Here is a 12134-nt window from a genome sequence, read left to right on the forward strand (position 1 = left end):
TAAAATGTGTCTTATTTTATTGCAGGCAACATTCCAATATCATCACTATTTATTAGTATTACCTTATTCCATGATCTAGCTAAATTTCAATAGGATTATTATCTTTCAACAAGAATAAGACTATCAAAGTTGGCCCAGTGTGGCTTAGTTGCTAAGAGATCACTACCAGGCACTGTAGAAAAAGGTTTGCATTACTGCAGTTACACTGCTACTTTAAAAAAAAAAAAAAAAAGAAAGGTAAGATTAAAGTCTTGTTCTTTAAATATTTTGCAAAGATAAGATTAAATATAGATGTTCATCTATAGCTTTAATAGGATACTTATGTCCTCATGAGTAAAGTCAAGTCCTGGGTTATAATATATTTGGATTTTCCTTTTTAGAAGCAAGGTCTGAAATTCTGTGGAACAGGTTTTATTGTGAAAAACACTACAGCTAACCAAGTTGGTAGCAAAATAGCCATTGACTTCAGTCTTTATACTCTTATTTGAATACTACTGTACAACAGTTAGGTTGAAATCCAGTTTAGGTTTGCTGGTATAAATGGTGATAGCATGTCCTGGTCTCAATGTGGAAACAAAAAAAAAATATATTTAATTACTATGACTACTATATAGGATAGATATCAATTATATAATGATGCAGGTACTTAGTATTTCAGGAGGTCCATCATTAACCATGGCTATGTTCTGGAAGGTGTATTTGCAAAGCAAATATTTAAGAAAAAGCTGGTCCTGGATCCAAGGACCTCCCACACGCAGGTATGACAGGTGATACAACAGCAGAGGGAGCAAAAAAATGAATGAGTCACAGAGTGACTACAGGTATGACTGCTATAATTCGATCTTCCAATAAGCACTGCATTTCATTGGTATGGATTTTGTAACTGCAATAGGTCCAAGATGTACAACCATTACAGTATTGGCTTGTTCTTATCACAAAAGGGGTTACCTTGACAGGTTTACAGGCTCTCTGCAAATACAATATGTACTTTTAGGCTCCAGGTTAGCTTTGTTTGCTAAACACAGCTTCAGAATATTCCAGTCCCCATCAGTGGAAAAAATCTCAGCACAAGAATAGGACTGTCATAGTTTTCTGTGAAATAGAAAGACCCTGCTTACACAGAGCGTGCGTTTACATATCTCATATGAAAACTACTCTTTCAACAGCATCAGTACCAAAGAACGTATTCAATAAGAGAAGGAGGACAAAATGAAAAACTCCTTCTAGGACTTGTCTAAGTGTCAGTTATTTTCAGAGAACAGAAAAATTATAATAGTCAGCTTTAAAATAGAAAGTCTTTACCATTTTCAAACTCAAATTATTTTTACGGTCCAGACTATATGTTAATCTAGTTCAAGAAAGGGACTATATAAATCTATGGGTATACTGGCAATGATTGCTTCAGAAAATAACATATTTTAGATAAGCTGTTGCAATGTTTAATTTTGTTCCTGCAGACCGCTTGCTTCTGATCATAGTTGGAATTTGGGAACTCTTGTCTGAGATGGTCCAATGCAGAGCCAGAGAGAAGCCTTCACCCGGGCTGAGTCCCCTGGAGCTGGGCTCATAGGAGGTCTCTGAACCCTCCCAGACCTGATCCTAGAGCTGACCTTCAACCCTGTGAACCTCAACAGCTGCACTGGAGATACCAGACAAGTGCCACCCTGGGTTCAAGTTAGATTTACAGGATTTAATGGAAAAAATTGTAAGTAAACCATGAAAGTGACTTTTATCCTAAACCCACAAAGCTGTAGGCCATCTGTCAGGAGGAAAGGGCAAGAAAGGAAAAAGATACTTCACATGTGTTTCCCTTCCTATTTGTGACCACATTCATCTAGCAAGCCCTGACGGGAAGACGAGATGCTATCCAAAGGCCCCAACAGCAGTGCTGGTGGCCTGCCCAGCTTGTGACGGGCAGGACTCTGCTAGACGGAGACCTCTGATGGCTGACACCCCACCACAGGTGCTTCTCCTACTTGGATGGAGCTCAAAATTAATAATAAACAAGCTGGGCAGACTAGTCAGTTAATGAATGCGTACTTGTCCAGCTGAAACTGAGACTTCCATCTGCTTTGTTGTCATTCATTCAGGCTCCTCTTACCCTCCTTGCAAGGAGAGCAGCATGCCATGGGCCACAGCCACTCGCTACCATTCTGTACATCTACTGCAAGGTGACTAAGGCACTTTTTCCTTTTAAGTTAGGAAAGTTTAAGAGCTTGTCAAAGGTGCCTTTTGAGAGCCATACAGGTCAAAATCCTGTATTTACAGAGCAGATGCAGGTATTAAGCTCTCCTTTAAAACTCCAAAGTCATGTGTCAGCATTAATGATACATACTTCTTTAAAATGTGTTCAAAGCTTTTGTGGCCCAAAATGTGCCTTAAGGACATATAAGCAGAGCCGGGAATGCAGCTCGTGTCCAGAGCTGGGTTGGACAGTCAGGTTGGTGAATGGTCTGCATCTCTCAGTACCCTTTTGAACTTAGACCTTACAGTTGATGGCCTAAATATATCTTTTCCTATAAACCAGCTAATATAAATATGCCAAAGAAATATATTAAGCCCTACAGCTTAGGTAATGGTGTCTGCAAGGAAGAGGTGGTGACCTGTGAAGCTCCTGTGGGAGTTACAGGATGAGACGTGGGGCTGCAGCTCTACCTCATTTCTGGTTTCCTCTTGCTTGAAATGAGGCTTCAGAGTCCTTAAGGAACAGAGCAAAGCTGGTCAGAAATTAATTCCCCATCCTCTGACAGAAAATTAATAAATCCAGATGAAACCTTACAAGTTTCTTTTCAGTCAAGAAAAAGTCATAAAAATTGGAAAATACTCTGATTTTAATCCCCAGAGTGGCTACAGGCCCTGGCAGCACTAATGTGTACTCTACCAGCTGGCGCACACTCAGAAGCTGTCATAATAAATAAATAAATAAATAAATAAATAAATAAATAAATAGAAGTTTTTAAAATCAGTCGACATTCAAAAAGCTTGACAATAGCACAATCCCTGGCACACTGCCTGGACGCCGGATCTCAGTATACACCCGGCCAGAGGAGCAAGGACGCTCTGTCCTCGTTCCCACCTAATATTCAGCTCATGTCCCGCAGCATCTCCTGGTACCTCCCGCGTGCTCACAGGCCCCCAGGTGAGCCCTTCACAGCCCAGCTGGCGAGCAGTAGACGGCTGCATCTTTGCAGGTCAGCCTTAGGAAACACTGCAGAAATGGCAAGACGCAGGAAAGCAAAGGGGCCTGGAGATTTCTAAGCAAGGAAAAGGCCTTTTACTCACTATATGCAAATATTTCAGATATTTAATCTGTGTGTATGTGCATGTATGAGGGCAATGCATGTGCCAAAGATTAATATACTCTCAGATTGATTGCAGAGGAAAATTCTGAGATCAGTACAGAAGGAGAGAGGAGCATTTGCTTGGGTTGGCTCTGCACTCCAGTTTCACAAGAACATGAAAAATCTCAATAAAAACTGGTGGGAACACTTTGGTGGGTTATATTATGGGTTTATAAAATAAATGCATGGCTTATAAATCCCAGTAACCACAACAGAGCTATTTTGTGCAATTTCCTTTCTATTGCCTTCCATTTTTAGAGGTCCAGACACTGCGAAACAATGTTGACAACTCTATGTGCTCCCCTTCAGTGCACGAGAAACTGAGGCACAGAGAAGTTAAGCAACTCCCCCAAAGCCACAGATCAATTAGACTACCAGAAAAAGAGTTCCAGTCTGGTAAATCACAATATCTTGTCTCAGTCATTTTATGAACCGGATTATAAAACTCAACGCTTGTCACACCAAAACAATACTAGAAATGCTCTGAGTATTAAAGCCTAAGAATCTACTCCAACCCATAGAAGAACCTGAAACCCTGAAGATTAATGCAAGATGGCTTCTGTGTCAGCTCCAAAAGACATTCACTACCACACAGTCCTCTCCCACTTCATCTGTGAGATCAGTATCAACAAAGCAGAGAAACACCAGTACCACTTTTCCACAACTGCAAGATCATAATCTGTCAATGCTGGCATGGATCAAAAGTGTACTTGACTTTGATGGTGCTTCACCATATGTTCAGACAGTCCCCAACAATCCCTATGAGCTGTACTCTCAGACAGACTTCAGAGAAATGCCTTCAAATTCCTCTTCAAAACTTTGCTGCCATGGACTAAATTAATTCCTCATGGCTCCCTCGTTGCAACAGATTCACAGCCCAGCTGACTTCCTGCCTTTCACAAAACATAACTCTGTATTGACCTGGTACTGTAAAAAGTCATTAACTTTGTAGTTTCAAGAAGTTAAAAGAAAAAATCCATCAGCACTTTTCCCTGGGTAGAAGAAATTGTAGCACTGCCTTCTTTAGACAAAGCATCTCCCTTTACTTGTGTGCATTCCCTGGGCACATGCGTTTATGCATATACACTTACTAGTTCCTGAGAAAAGCAGCTAATGTCTTCTTTCCTCTTTCCCCCACTGCCTCAGTCCTCTTCTGCATTCTTCCTATATCCATCTTCTCATCCCAAATGCCCTTTTACCATTACAGTCGTGTGACTACAGAAAGCATCCCCCCAGTTTCCTTTTCGTTAAAGCAGTCATTAGGTTGGGGTCTGTTAATTCCTGTGGGGTTTTTCTTTCTTGACTATTTCTAATCTTCCTCAAACAATTTCCCCTAGACTTTAAGATGCGTTCCCAGTTCTACCTACTAAGATGTAGCATGAAATAGGTCTCCCAGATGCCTCCTGAGTGAGTCCTATGTTGCATTACAGCTAAAGGTCCTCCCTGATTTTGCAATCACACCCTATCCTAGCAGCAAGAGTTAAAGACTGCAGGGGTTCATGGCCTATCCTGACAACAAACTTCCTCCCGCATAAACACAAATGATATTTTTTACATAGTTTTAACTAAGATTAGCAGTCTCTTTTGCGGCAATCATGCTGCTGGTGCTCCTGTGCCAATACAGCCTGCCCATGGGAAGCCTCTGTATCCAAGGTGAAACAGACTGTAAAAACCCATGAGGGTAAAATGTGAAGTCACAGACTGTTCCCTTCCTGTGCAGGGGTTTGGTAATATTGACAAACCCACAAATGAACAGTCTGTACTAGGAGCAGAGGCCTACAAGCATTATCTGTCTACAAGTACATAGCTGATTTTCCAGCACTTTGGATTGCTTGTTAGTGGAGCTCCCATCCTTTCACTGAAAACACCTGATTTTTGAAACACTTTTCTTTGCTGTGCTGGAACTTAAGCCTCCACCTTCCAGTCTGGTCACAAGAAAAATCTAGTATTCACCTACACATCCAATGCCTATGGACTACAGATAATGCTATGCTCATTCACAGTAATGATACAGCATGGACAAGCTTACTTGAACCAGTTGGGATCTCCATGCTAGCTGCAGCATCGCTTTCAGCTGAGGTTCCCTTTTGGACTGGTTGCTGCCTGTCAGAAACATTCACAGGTTATAGAAAACCCTTCAGATCAGTTACTGCTTCTCTCCCTGGAAAGCTAAGCAAGCACTGCCTCAGCTTCTGTACTGACCTCTGCCCCTGGCACCTGGACAACTTGTTTGCCACAAAACAACTCCCTGAAAAATACTGGCTTTGCTTGGATTGTGTCTCCAGAGGAGCTTCCAGTCTCAAGTTGGACAGCTGCCTTACTTGCAACACAAATATTGCCCCAGAAGAAAAATCTGAACTGGCCACTGGTGTAGTCCCAGATTTCTGCACTTCAGGAGTCCAGGTATTAAACATGGCTTCTGTATTTCAAGATGCCAGCTCAATACATGAAGGCAACCAAGTCGACCTTTATATAAACGAGGGGGAACAGGAGAACACAGGGGGGGCCACGTGGTCCTTTGACCATTTCTTGAGTGAGTGAACATACATGATACCTTAAGCAGCATTTCACTGAACCCTTTCCCTTCATTTGCATTATAGTCACTGAATCTTTTTGACAAGCTGAGCACCTTATCATCCAGTAATGCCACAAGCAGGTCAGAAGTCCCTTTCCCCTCCTGCATGCAAGATGCAGAGCTGTACTCAAAAAGCCTTGTTGCAACCAGCTTCCATCTTCCTCACTATTGGCTGTGTCCTCTTCTGATTTTTTTTTACTTTTATTTATTTTACTTTATATTTATTTTCGCAAGGCAAATCCCACAAACTCCCGAACTGCCTCTGATGTCCTTTCCTTGTCCCTCACCCACAGGATCAAGTGGGCTTCTACTCACTGATCTATTGCTAATCTCCCAGACCTCCCGGGGGTCCTTTGCTATTGTGGCTTGCATCGGCCTTCCCTTTGCCCTTCCCCACACGAAGCTGGGTGCAGGCACAAAGTCATGGACAGGCTGTGCCCCAGTGTGGCTGCTCTGCTCTCACCCGACTCAGCACAGGTGTTCCACCATATGCCACCAGAGAAGGGTCTGTGAATCCTAAGGCAATTTCATCCCTGAGTATTATCCGCATTGACCTGTGCAAGAAATCCAATTTGGGATTCTCACAGGTTGTATTTTCCAGGGGAGAAACTACAGATAAAGTAAAATCAGGTGCTTCTTTAATTTAATTGTGCTTATTTTAGAGACCCATCTACTTAAAGCTATAGTAACCACAGAGACTAGATTGTTATTTTGCTATTGGTCCAAGTCTTTCCCCAGAGGCTGTTCAGGAACTACCACTTTTATCAGCTTAGAAGGGTAACCACTACACAAGCCTTCTTTTGGCTTATCTTTCTAACCACTCAATTGTGCTATCAGGTGCAAATGGCCAATCCCCAGGTTATTTTTTTCTCTCAACCTGAAGAGATATTCTGTTGAAAGAATCTGTTGCCTCCCTTTCAGGCTTCTGTGAGTCACAAACAAGATAGAAATCTTTTAAATGTCAAGCTGAGTCCAGTCCAAACACCTTTCCTAACCAGATCCACAGTCAGGTGACTGCCTTCTCTTGTGGCCAATGATACTTTGCTTTTCTTCCCCTAAGGAAGCTGTAGCCTTTGCCAGTGGCTCATTTCCATCAGGAATTTTAATCTGACCAAAGCTTTCCTGCTCATGTATGTTCCATGAGAAAACCCTTGATCAATGGCATGAGGATGCTGGGCACCTCCTGGGCCCATGCTGACTTTCTAGGCTTCCTTCCCTGGACTAATATTTTTGCCCCTCAGAGATACACCTCTGTTTGCTAGTCACCCTTTGGGCTGTTTTCCCAGCAGGCTCTGGCTGCTGCCTTTGAGTCTTCCAGCTTTTACTGTTGGTCTTATTTTAAATTTCTTCTGTGTCTTTCTTACTCCTGCAAGCACTCTGATATTTTTTTCCCCTCACGATTTTACATAAATAAATATTTACAGCTACTCTTCTTAGAAACAAAAACCATCCAACTGACATCTCTGCTGTCCATTTGACAATATTTAGGGTTCCTGCATGTTGTTTCATTAGAGGGAAAAAAAAAAAAAAGCCAGTGATGGGGTTAGATACTCCTTTTACAGAAAGGCAGCCAGAATCCTGACTTCCTCAATGTCAGGAATCACCACTAGTTTTTGTGTTTTCTCTCTTGTGCTGTTTCTCTCATAAATACACATCCTGTCCCCCCAGCGCAGCAACACAGGGGGTACCAATGTCCCCTCCCTGCGCTGCCCAGCCAAGGCTGTCACCCTGCACAGCTCCTGTCCCCAACCCACCTTGCTCATCACATCTCTTACTGCTCCAACAGTGTCTGTCCACAGGAAAGCTAGACTGTTTTCTGCAGCTATCCCCACGAGGTTAATATTGTACCTTCCCGATTCAAAGAGGCTGTGCCACCTGCCCAGTGAGACATGGTGTTCCTTTTCTTTGGGAAAATAATAGGAAAAAGGCAAAGAGGAATACTGCCAATAGCGCCTAGATATTACTGTCCCATTTCATTCCTTTAAATTAATGAACTATATTCTTTTCATAGGGCTGTGTATCAATATTGATTGTAGGAGAAAATTCAATCAAGGGATACATTTCTGACATGCACAAAAGGCAGTTTGGGTCAGAAGAAGCATCAAGATACTGTTCTTCTCTAGCTGTTGCTGATAATTTAAATACTTTGCCATCTCTCTGCAAAACCTCAGAAGCCTTTGGTCTGGATGAGTAGAACAGGGGAGAGGAAGGAATGAGATGGGGGAGGAAGAGAGTCTTTCTACTACCTGAATTTGGAAGGTGGTTTCCTCAGGCTGGCTCTTACAAGGCACAGACTGGTTCATGTAACCCTACTAGAAATTAATATAAAATTCACAGCTAGTTTTCATCATGTGAGTGCAACCTCCTCAAGCGCACAGTGCAGGAAACTCAGTGGAGCAGAGGTCTGAAAAATGGTTATAAAGGACACCATAAACAGTGGCATAAGACTGGGATATGACAGGTTACCCTGAAAAGAAACCTGCTGTCTTGAGGAGGGTTGAGCTACCCACCCTGGGGGTCTTCACTGCCACGTGGAACCACAGCCACACCTTTGAGCGTGTTGTAATATTAATCTCTGAGGCATTTCCTCCAGAAATGATGCTTCGGGACCAGGAGACTCAACACTTTGGAGCTGACATGACATTCAAAATACTTCCAGAAACAAGGATGCACTGTTGCTTGAGGCAGATGGGACTATAAGGCAGAGTTGGCAGCAAAACAGACAAAGATCCAGATTATTCTTCTTTCCCCAATTATTCTACAAACACTTTTCCCCCTACCAATTGTTTATCTCTGCTTTCTGATTACTGTTTTGTGACCTGTAAACCTTTTTATTTGTGACCTGTTGCTATGCAAAGATGTGTGAGGACAGAAATAAAAGTACTTTTAGCCCAGAAGTTTTCAGCCATACCTGGAAAATACCCAGATGCATTTTCTCAACTATAGGAAAGACAACTTGTCGCTTAAGAACATCCTCACTGTTAAATGTGATTAGTTTTAGAATTTACAAGTACAGTGCTGAAATCTGTTCTTTAAATGTGAAAATGCATCCTGGTGCCAGATATAAATAATTGACTCAGCTGAAAGTCACAGAACATTTGAGAAACCATTAAAATAACTGAAAATTTTAATTGAATTAATTCACCTTCTATACCCACTGTGAAACTTCTACCAGCAAATAGAGATTTTTTTTCTTTTTTCTTAGGAGATGTTTCTTAAAATGCAGATGCAATCAAAGCACTAAGGGAATTTTTTATTATGTCATTTTTCATACCAAATAGCCCTGATATTAGCAAGTAATAATGGCCCACAGGTATGTAACAGCTCCCCAAAGTATGGCTCTAGATCCAGCCCTGTGGTTGTGGGATTATGACTGAATCATCTGCCAGATGTTATTTTTTTCCCCATATTATCAAGTAAACATTTAGAATACATTTGTGACAGAAGCCTTGCTAAGAGCTTGCTGGGTATAAAGGCAATTTCCAGTGGCTTGGCCAGAAGAGCATGGTGAGGGGCTTTCCCATGGAGCAGTGAGTGGGGTGGCAGTTTGCCCAAACTGCCACACTGGGAACCAGATTTCCCCATTGGGTTCATACCTTCTCTGAGCCTGAAACCAGAAGCTGTTGGCCTGTGGGGATGAAGGAGGAAGGGACTGTGGTCGGCTGCAGTCGCTGCCAGGGAAACCCTGGGCTGTCTTGCAGGCAAGCCCCTGGAACTGCACTATGGAAAATATCCTACTGCGAAGATCAGAGTCTGGCATTTTCCTTCATATTTGCCTCTTCTACTATGTTTTCAGCAGAAATGATAAGTCATTCCTCTTCTAAGAGGAAAGTTACTTGTTTAACTGTTATTTTATAAGAGGACAGTTTAAATGGCTTCTCTAGACACATAAGTGTGTGGCATAGGAGAAAGGCCAGGCCATGCAGGTGATGGAAACGTGAAATTCTCGTTTCTCTGGGTAGCATCTACAAGAGTCAAGTAAATGTAAAGCTCTTCAAAACAATTTTTGAGGTCTAATAACTTATATGTTATTGCAAAGCAATTTGGAATATATCAGAGAAAATAAATCCTGGTGATACCTGTAGGTCAGCATTAACTAATCTCAACATAATCAAAAAATCATACCCAATTGAACAGAAATGATAACAAATGTAAATGCTTTTTAGCATCCTACAGAGCTTAGTAGAAAAAAATATTCATTCCTAAAGGTTTGAAAAAATGGATTAAATTGTTTTCCAAATGATGTACTTCTTCAAACATTAGGCTACTCCAGATGTTATCTTAAAAGCTATCTGAAATGACTACAGAACTCTAATGGCTGTGTTATTAAATCCTATAGGGCTTTTCCCCAAAGGATATCTGCATTACTCTTGTGGCCCTCAGAATCTTTTTTGTTTTTAAATATCTTTAAATGAATGGACTGTTCAAACCATTGGGAGTGAAATACAGCGTACTAGCTCTGCACATTTTAAAAGATTTTTAAAAAGCCCTTAGAAGAAATCATACATACCGTTACTGTTATTTAGTGCAGAAATCTATCATCTCATACAAGCTACCCTCCAGATTGTCCATCTCTCTTAAATGCTTTGAATGTAAACCATTTGACTCTGTGGTCACACCAGAGACATTAGAGAGAGAGAGAGAAAGGCTGTGTGTCTCTAGATTCATGTCTAAGGTTGACTGTATGTACAGTCTTAAAATGTGCAGCCTTTTGGTCACTGTCTTCATCTGAAAGATATGGGGAGGATCTGTAGGTATAGCTGACCTTGACCTACAAATTTCAGTTGAACCATCTCAAATTTGACACTGAAGGAATCCGGGATGTTAGTTAGAAGCATCGCTATTGACAGATACAGAATAACAGACAGAAGGTGGGAGATAGCAACTTGCCATAAGTTGGTGAAAGTTCCTCAAAGGAGAAATGGAATCAGAGTTGTTGCCAATTTGCCCCTTCCTTTGCACAGAACGTGGCTAACGGAAAGTCTTACTGATGAAACTGTAAAATCTATTAAGTGGGATTTCCAGTGCCCTGGTTCAGCTGACAACTAATTTGTTTTGCCTTTGCCTAGCAGGGATTTTCCATGCAGTGGGCTCTTGTTCGCTATGTAAGTCATCCAAGTATTTGTTAGTGTCATAGCCAGAGCCAGATGATGTTTATTCTGCTAACATCCAGTCGGACTCTGGCAGCGCTCATTGAGGTCAGGGCTTTATTTATAGCAGCAGATATACATTGAGATTCATTTTCTTTCCCTTGCTGTAATCTACCTAAGCTCATCCAAAATAGAAAGAAACATGCAGACATGCAAGTAATATACTAATCGGGCCAGATCCATGAATTAGCACAGCACCATAGAAGCCAATGGTAAAAAAGCATTTTAGAGCAGCTGAGGATCTTGTCTATTATTTCTCACAGGGAAAGGAGGGGTTTAAAACCAGAAATTATAAAGCAAAAAGCAAAAACAACCAAGAAACAAAATGTCCCAGAATGTGGCAGAACAGGTCTGCAATGCAAAATCCCTCCATCGAGATTTGCAGTTTGAAGTATTTATTTTTTTCCTCCTGTGTTCCCAGTCACCAGAGAGTGCAAGAATCAGAGCGCAGAGAGCTTGAAGCAAGGAAAAGTAACAAGACTTAAAGCAATTTACCTGCTGAAACTGAGAAGATATTGTCAACGTACGCAGTCTGAGATAAAGCAAAGCAGAAGAAAAGCTGCAGGTAAGATCCCCAGACAAGTGAGCTGAGGACCAACATGTTGGCTGCACCCTGGCAGATTCCAGCTCAGAGGCGCAGGGCTGCTTTGGGGATCTCTCTCTCTCTACCCTCGCTCCCTCTCTGCCTTGCCTGCTCTCTGCCTCTTCCCTGGCTGTGGGATGCGTGTGTGTCTGTGTGTGTACGTCTCTCTCTCTCCCCCCCCCTTTCCCCGTGCCTTTAGGAAGAAAGAATGCCAACCATTTCCCATTAAATCTTCTCCTTACACTAGACACAGTTATATTTAACTCCTGTGCTGGATCAGTTGCCCCTATTGTGGACATTAGCTGCTAAAACTGGGAGATGGGGGATTCTGGTTTTGCTAACAGAAGCAAAAAGGCACTTTGGATAATAATAATGAGGAGCAGGAAAGGGAGAAATTATGAACTGGACTATAAACAGCATCCTTCGGTGCAGGCAACCAGACACCAACGTTGAGATGGATAAAATCCCTGATCGATCATCTTCTA

General features: G+C 41.9%; 1 protein-coding gene across 1 annotated transcript in view; it reads right to left on the reverse strand.

Annotated features, from left to right (window-relative positions):
* COLQ (collagen like tail subunit of asymmetric acetylcholinesterase) overlaps nt 1–11727 on the reverse strand; it is a 42857-nt gene extending 31130 nt beyond the window's left edge. The window contains exon 1 of the mRNA XM_074838348.1: nt 11562–11727. Coding sequence (XP_074694449.1) covers nt 11562–11667 — 106 coding nt within the window. The 5' untranslated portion in view covers nt 11668–11727. The remainder of the gene's footprint in view (nt 1–11561) is intronic.
* Between the last annotated feature and the right edge of the window lie 407 nt (nt 11728–12134).

This window comes from Strix aluco, chromosome 1, assembly GCF_031877795.1.
Source record: "Strix aluco isolate bStrAlu1 chromosome 1, bStrAlu1.hap1, whole genome shotgun sequence".
Taxonomy (NCBI): domain Eukaryota; kingdom Metazoa; phylum Chordata; class Aves; order Strigiformes; family Strigidae; genus Strix; species Strix aluco.